General features: G+C 42.0%; 1 protein-coding gene across 1 annotated transcript in view; it reads left to right on the top strand.

The window, feature by feature from the left end:
* The first annotated feature begins 4,706 nt into the window (after positions 1–4,706).
* HIKESHI (heat shock protein nuclear import factor hikeshi) overlaps positions 4,707–7,992 on the top strand; it is a 32,336-nt gene continuing 29,050 nt past the window's right edge. Inside the window, exon 1 of the mRNA XM_006144924.3 lies at positions 4,707–4,958. Within this exon, the coding sequence (XP_006144986.1) occupies positions 4,929–4,958 (30 nt within the window). The 5' untranslated portion in view covers positions 4,707–4,928. The remainder of the gene's footprint in view (positions 4,959–7,992) is intronic.

Genomic DNA, 7,992 nt, shown 5'->3' with positions numbered 1-7,992 from the left:
TTTCCCCCTACCACCAAAAAGAAGTTCAGTAGTAGAAAATAGAATGAAGCTGGGAGTCATCTTGAGCTCTGTGGGAGGGGACCTGGATCTAGAAATTTATAAGGCAGAGCTGATGATTGCTGTTGACAAATAGGAAATCTCAGGTGTCCAGAAGAGAAAGGGTTAAGAAAGGACAGATATGAACTTGTGTGTATCAACCTGCTACAGCATATTGGAAAATGACTGAATAGAAAAGCCATAATTTGGGTCAGCCCATGGCAAGGTGGTTAAGGCAGTTAGATTCTACATGGTCAACCCTGGCGGCTTGAGAAGCATGCCAGATGCATTGTGTATGCACAAAATTCCCAATAGAGAGGAAAGGATTGTGGTATGACTGTTTCATGGAGGCAAGGTGCTTTCTCATTTCCTCTCTCTCCAATGAACACACACTGCCTCTGGCAAAAGTGGAAAAAAAAAAATCAGTAACAGAATTGTTACAAACAAATGCCAAGAAGAGCTAGAAGTCTAAAGCTCTGAGGATCACTTTGTCCAGAAGTACTTTAAGAATTTAACCTCACTTGGGGTAAAGGGTACAGTCATTATGCTTAATTGCATCTTCAGGTTTGGACAAACTATCATCTAGGACGTAAATTTAGTTTTTTGTTAGTGGGCCGGTGAGCCTACCAGAGAGAAAAAGGAGAGGAGAGAGCATGCCCTATTAGGATTGACCATGCCACAATCCCTTCTCCATTTCTCCCTTCTTTCAGGATTTTGGGCACATAAGCACACATACCGTGCATGTTTCTCAAGCCATCCAGTCCAGGACTCCAACTCTGTGATTGGACATGTGGAAGCCAGCTTTCTTAACCATGAGGCCACAGAGGCAGCCTAAGGACAGTAATATTTATACTTTTTAAAAATGCAACCCGTGGTTAAGAAATAGACTGTAGGGCCAGCAGGTAGTGTGATGGTTAAGGTACTGAATTCCCACATGGCCAACCGTGGTTCGAGTTCTGGACCTGGCAGCTTGAAATCACGCCAGGCATCTGTGCATGCGTGCATGCCCAAAATCCTGACAGGAGAATGGAAGAGAAGATATTGTGGTATGGCCATATCCCCTGGGAGGTGATTTCTCACTTTGCCATTCTCTCTGTTGAGTGCATGTGCCCTATGACAGAAACCTAAAAGAAATAGACTGTACCTAATATCCAAGCACTGACACACAAAGTTCCATGAAACAATATACTTAATCATGTCTGATGCATTCTGAAATGTTCTATTTTAATGTTTGTTCCTCACAAAATCAATTTCATAACCTACTAATGGATCTCAAACTGTGGTATGAATACACAATCATAGAGATGAGTCCAGATGGTTCTTAGGGAACGAAGAGTGCGACCTACTTTGTCAGAAATACAAGCATAAGTAAAAAATGCTATGCAATCTCTCTTTAACCAGAGACTATAGCTCCAACCTGTGCACTTTATAATGGGTTCTACTTTTGGTTATCACCTCTGGATTTCCCCTACTGTAATTTGTAGAAAATGATTATTAACAATATTTCAGAATTAAGCTGGTGGATTTCTACAAAGATTCCTGAAATTTCGTTATTTTCTGATGCAGAGCCAGACTTCAGGTGAAAGCAGGCTCACGTTACCAGGCTGATGTGGGATAAAACATGTTGAGGGATTTCTGTTACATTTCTATGAGTAAGGGAATGTGTGTGTTTAATTCTGAAACTATTAAATTTTGGATTGTCAGAAAACCGTTTTAAGAAGTACATGCTACTGAATTGACACTACTGCCTTGGACATGATGTGATTTTAAAATTCACTGCAAAACTACAGTTGTAACTTAAAATTTAGTGTAAAGCAAAGTTTGGTTTGTCTTTCTGAGTCTGGTTGCAGCAAAAGGTATAGTAATCCCAGTTATGTAATAGTTCTCGCTTGTTCCCCTCAATCCCTGACTAAATCTTGCTTAAATGGAGTTTGTGACTTTCAGAAGTTAAAACTGCCTGTGAAGGACTTTTCAAAAATAGTACTCTTTCATCTTTGCCTTAAAAATGTGAGTTCCAGGCCAGCAGGTGGCATAGTCGTTAAGACGCTGGACTGCCTCCCACATGGTGGACCACAGTTAAAAGTCCTCTTGGTGAGTTGAAAATCACACCGGGTACGTACACGTGTGTGCACCCAAAATCCCAGGAGAAGAATGGAGGAGGGGGATAGTGGCCATCCTCCCTGGAGGATGATTTCTCATTTTCCCTCTCACCGTCCCTCTGGCGAACACATGCACCCTATGGCAAAAACCATAAATGATCAGACAAACAATAAGCAAGTAAGCTAGCTCCCTCACTCCTGCAGGAGGCCAGCAGGTGGCATGGTAGTTAAGGTGCTAGACTCCCACATGGCTGACTACAATTTGAGTCCTAGACCTGAAGGCTTGAAAATTATACCAGGATATGTGTGTGTGTGTATGTGCGTGTGTGCGCGGGTGCGCATGTGCCTCAAATCCCAGGAGAATGGAGAAGGCATAGAGGCGTAGCCAACCGCCCCTTAGGGATAATTTCTTACCCTCTCTTTCTCTGTCCCTCTGTGGCAAATGCATGCACCCTATAGCAAAATAATAACTAAAACCAAAATGCTAAATGCTATTATTTATTCAGCTATTTTTGGCTATTTAGTATTTTACATACAAGAGCCCTCACAACTTTATGCAGTAGATACAATTATCCCTTTTTTTAAAAAAAGAATTATTTAATTTTATTTATTTATTCGTTTATTTTAATTTTACCAGAGAGAGATATAGGGAGAGAGAGAAAGAGAGGGAGAGGGAAAGTGAGAAAACAAGCCGCCAGGTCCAGAACTTGAACTGTGGTCAGCCATATGGGAATGTCCAGTGCCTTAACCACCACACCACCTGCTGGTCCCCATCCCATTTCTTTTAAAGCCCCATTTTTAATAGGAGAAAAAGGAGACTTGGGAGTATTAAGTTAATCATTCTCAGATTATATAGTTTATAAGTGGCAGAGATATGACCTGAACCCACACGGTGTGGCTGCCCGTCATCATGAATGACCTTTTTATTCTGAACATTCTGGGGGTTCTGAGGTAGGGTAGAGACAGCTAAAGAAAGATCCATTCCTACTTCATCTACTACTTGCTCTTTCAAAGCAGTATCTGAGATAAGATACTTATGGAAGCCAGAGAACCTTTCCAGATTCTGATCTTCTATATGTAATCTGGAGTTTGGAAGACAAAGCTTAGGCTGATGGCCTAAACTGGGGTATTTCAAGTTGGGCAGAGAATCTACCATTTTATCCAAGAGGAAAGAATAAAGCTGTGAAAGGGAGTATGAGTTCAGGTGGCACTGAGTACTTGATGTCAGATCTTTTGGTTACTTTATTTCCTAGGAAACTTTCCTGCAAATGCATAATAGTAAGAAAGATGTTTAACAATAAATCTCCAACTAACTGAACACCACCAAATACTATTCCAAGTGTTCTATATACATGAACTCATTTAGTCCTCGAGAGCAACCCTATGATATAGGCACAAGTAATCTCTCATTTTGTAAGCAGAGAAATTGAAGCACAAAGATGCTATTTAACTTTCCCACAGTTGAATGCAAATTTATAATACAACAGGCTAAAAATAGGACTTCTGAGATAATTGTGCACGAGAAAGTACCCTGAAAAAAAATTTTTTTTTCTTTTTTTGGAAAGGTTTTTGCTACAGGGTGGGAGCACTTGCCAGAAAGAGACAGAGAGATAGAAAGGGAGAAATCACCCCCCAGGGGGGATGGCCATGCTGCAATTCCTTCTCCTCCATTCTCCTCTCGGGATCTTGGGCACGCACGCGTGTGCCCGGCGTGAGTTTAAGCCACGGGGTTCGGGACGCGATCCGCTGTTGGCTACATGGGAGTCCAGCGACATAGCCATTACGCTAACTGCTGGTTTCTCCCCAACCCCCAATTTTTTTTTTTTTTTGAGAGAATTTTGCTATGGAGATTTTTCCACTCCTGGAGAGACAAAGTAGGAACTCAACCTCTGCCCCTTCTCCATTCTCCTCTTGGAATCTTGTGCACAAGTGCCTGGCATGAATTTTAAGTCGCAGGTCTGGACTCCAACTGCAGTCGACTATTGGGAATCCAGTGACGTAACCACACGCCATCTGCTGGTCCCAAGTACTCTGATTTTTGATTAGGACTTGAACTCAGGCTGTGTAAAGATTTGGGATTGGTAACAGTCTCATTTTCCTCGTCTATAAGATACAGAGTTTTTAAGTTTTTTAAAAAGAATTACCTTATCTATTATTATTATTATTTTAATATTTTCTACAGGGCACCTGCGCTCACCAGAGACAGACAGAGGGAAAGTGAGAAAGTAAGCAGCCAGGCTCAGGACTAGAACCATCGTCCACCACATGGGAGTCCAGCACCTTCACTACCACACCACCTGCTGGCCTCCAAATGCAGCATTTGATACTTAACATAGAGGCTCTGGTGAAGTGATGACGGGAAAAGCTCACTATTTCTAAGATATTACTCAAACGTCAGGAACAAAGCCTCTGAGAATCATACGTGGGAATTCAGAAACTGGATTATCTATCCCGACCTGCAAATCCTCCCAGCTTCCTTCCGGGAGGTCGACGCAGGGCCTTCTGGGACTTGTAGTCTTGGATTGACGCGCGACTGCTTTTCTCCCTTCGTTGGGCGACTGGACGTAAGCCCCGGAAGTACTTGTCACCTAAGCAGCGTGCAGGTTAGGAAGGGAGGGTCAGAGGTCGTAGGGGCAGAAGGTATTTCTGTTGCTTGCTCAATCGCTATGTAGTGGAGGGGCAGGCGCCCTCTTGCGACTTCTGGAAGCTTCTAGGGCTCAGCTGGGGCAGTATCCCCAGGACATCCAATCGCCAGCTTCAAGTCCCTGCCGGCTGAGCGGAGCCACCACCGCCATGTTCGGCTGCTTGGTTGCGGGGAGGCTGGTGAGGCTGGGACCGGGTGGTACCTGGACGGGGTCAGGATACTGAGGGCGGAGTCCGGGGGAGGGGAGGGCGCGGTGTGCTAGTGATGCTGGGAACCCACTCGTGTTTGCTTTTTGGCGGGGTGTGTGATAATGGAGAGTTGGGACGCTCGGGTGCTCTCTGCCCAACTCCGTTCCTGTCTATTTGAATAGGAGTCACAGTAGTAGCTGTATTTATTGAGTGTGCGTTTGTACCAAGTAGTGGACTGAATTTTTACACGCCTTTTTCCATTCCTCGTCATTTCAGCCTCTGCAGCGCTTATTTGACACTTCAAACTTAACCTCGTATCGTGAGATGGTCGTTATCATTCCCACTTTGCAGCTGAGGAACTTAAGCGCAATTGGCAATATAAATTACTCGCCTAAGCTCAGACGGTCAGCGGTAAACCTGATATTTGAAATAAGTCTGTAGAAAAGTCTCCTAACAGTTGAGGTGCTCAGGCACTGTCTTCTGGGACCTAGTCAAAAAGTGCTAATGATTATTGATAGTTGACTGATAAAAACGCCTGAAATTTACGCTTGAGCTATACGTGCGATGACCAGTGTTTTTCCGTTTTGGTCAAAACAAATGACCTATCTTTCCAGATTATTAGACTTGAAAGAGATCACCTGGAATTGGTAGCAATAATTCAGAGGCTGAATCTTGTTTGCTTTCCTGGAAATCACTCAGCCATCTATTTTCAGACCTGAGTCTCTTCACCTAGAGTTAGTTTTTCCTGTTTTTCTCTGTTTCGTTAGATAATATCTAGTCTGTTTTTATTTTTCCATTAACTTTTTAAAAAAGATTTATTTATTTAAGTAATTGCATTGTTATTATTTTTTAATTTGACCAGGGAAACGACCAGGTAAAGAGAGAAAGGGAAAGGGAGAAAGCAAGCCTCCAGGTCCGGGACTCGAACTGCTGTTGGCCATGTGGGAATCCAGCACCTTTAACCACCACACCACCTGCCAGCCCCTCCATTAACTTTTTAGAAAGAAATATTTATTTAATTTAATTTATTATTATCATTTTAAAGTTTTGACCAGGAGAGAGAGAGAAGGTGAGGAAGGAAGCTGTGAAGTCCAGGACTCCCAACTGTGGTTGGCCATGTGGGAATCCAGCACCTTAACTACTGTGCCACTGCTGTCCCCTCTATTAACTTTTGATTTTGTATTGTGTACACAGCCCTGAAATTACAAAGGTAATTAAAGATAATTAGCTTCAGGAAGTTTGCTATCTCCTGAATTACTGGGAGGTGAGGTCATGGTAATGGTGGTAAATTGGAAATTGATCATTTTGGGTTGTCCCTGTGCTTAATAGATAGGGATGGGTGTGGGGCTGAGATGAGTGTCATTAATGAATTACATTTTATTTTTTTAAAGCAGTTTTTGCTACAGAGCACATATGCTTGCTGGATAGAGAGACAGAGAGACAGAAAGAGAGAAATCATACACACACACACACCCCACCCCATCTCCCTTGGGGATGGCCACAGTGCAATCCGTTCTCTATCCTCCTCTGGGGATTTTGGGCACACTTGCACATGTTCCTGGCATGAGTTTCAAGCCTTTAGGTCCAGGATTTGAACTGCAGTGTAACCTTTTGTTGTCAGTCATCTGCTGTGAATGACACTTTTAATGGGTTTTTTAAAGGATAAAAAGCCTACTGAATTCCTGTACCTCTCATGTTAACTAATTATTGATAGGAAGGTAATTGAATTATAGCAAAAACTATATCTTATTTACCTAACACCTAACCTCTGAGATTGATACCCAGTAGAAGGTCCTTCAAGACAAGATATTTGGAGTTTTGGCTCTTTAATTCTGGAGTATTAGAACACATTAGTTGAAATGAAGGGCAAGTAGGCTTAATGATATCTTAAAACTTAACTATACTACATTATTCTGTAACTAGAAAAATTTGCATATCTAAAGTTATGAACCTAGATGCCATTCCTTGAAAATTTTTTTTTCAGAAAGGTACCTTTTTTCTTGAGGTCAAGAGTTAGATTTATAGGGACCAGCAGTTGGCATAATGGCTATGTTGCTGGACTCCCACGTAGTCAACCGCGGTTCAAGTCCCGGACCCAGTGGCTTAAACTCACGCCGGACGTGTGTGCGTGGGTGCCCAAGATCCCGAGAGGAGAATGGAGGAGAAGGGATTGCGGCGTGGCCATGCCCCCTGGGGGGGTGATCTCGCTTTCTGTCTCTCTGTCTCTCTGGCTGTCTGGCGAGCGCACGTGACCTATAGCAAAAAACTCTCCAAAAAAAAAAAAGTTAAAGAGTTATATAATACATGTTTAGTGTCTCGTACAGGGCCGACACTTAAATATTTATTTTGTTTAATAAATATTTCGAGACTCATATATCATAATTTTCCAGGCTTTCTAAGGTCACAAGCATACCCAAAACTGGTGAAATTAACTTTTTCTTAATTATTTTATTTATTTTAAATTGATGAGAGAGAGTGAATAAGCCTCCAGGTCCACTACTTGAACTCAGCCAGCCATGTGGGAGTCAGCTCCTTAACTATCACACCACTTGCTAGCCCCTGAAATTAACTTTAATGTTAGTACAGGCAGTTTGGTTTAAATTTATGTTTGCCTTTATTCTTTTTTTTGCCTTTATTCTTTATTTAAGCTGGAAAGTTTTAAATTAGGTCAAAAACCTCAGAAGATAAGAATTCCACTACTTGAACTCAGCCAGCCATGTGGGAGTCAGCTCCTTAACTATCACACCACTTGCTAGCCCCTGAAATTAACTTTAATGTTAGTACAGGCAGTTTGGTTTAAATTTATGTTTGCCTTTATTCTTTTTTTTGCCTTTATTCTTTATTTAAGCTGGAAAGTTTTAAATTAGGTCAAAAACCTCAGAAGATAAGAATCTCACTTTAAGAACACTCAGCCTTATTGAGACTTAAAGTAGGGCAGTTGATACCCCTTTGTAGCTAATATATAGATGACGTTATCCAGCAGTATACTTTTTTCTTTGTATTCGTAGATAAAATATTATATAGG

The sequence above is a fragment of the Tupaia chinensis genome, unplaced genomic scaffold (assembly GCF_000334495.1).
Source record: "Tupaia chinensis unplaced genomic scaffold, TupChi_1.0 Scaffold000139_1, whole genome shotgun sequence".
Classification (NCBI taxonomy): domain Eukaryota; kingdom Metazoa; phylum Chordata; class Mammalia; order Scandentia; family Tupaiidae; genus Tupaia; species Tupaia belangeri.
Note: the sequence above shows the minus strand (reverse complement) of the source record. Positions and strands in the feature narration are given on the sequence as shown.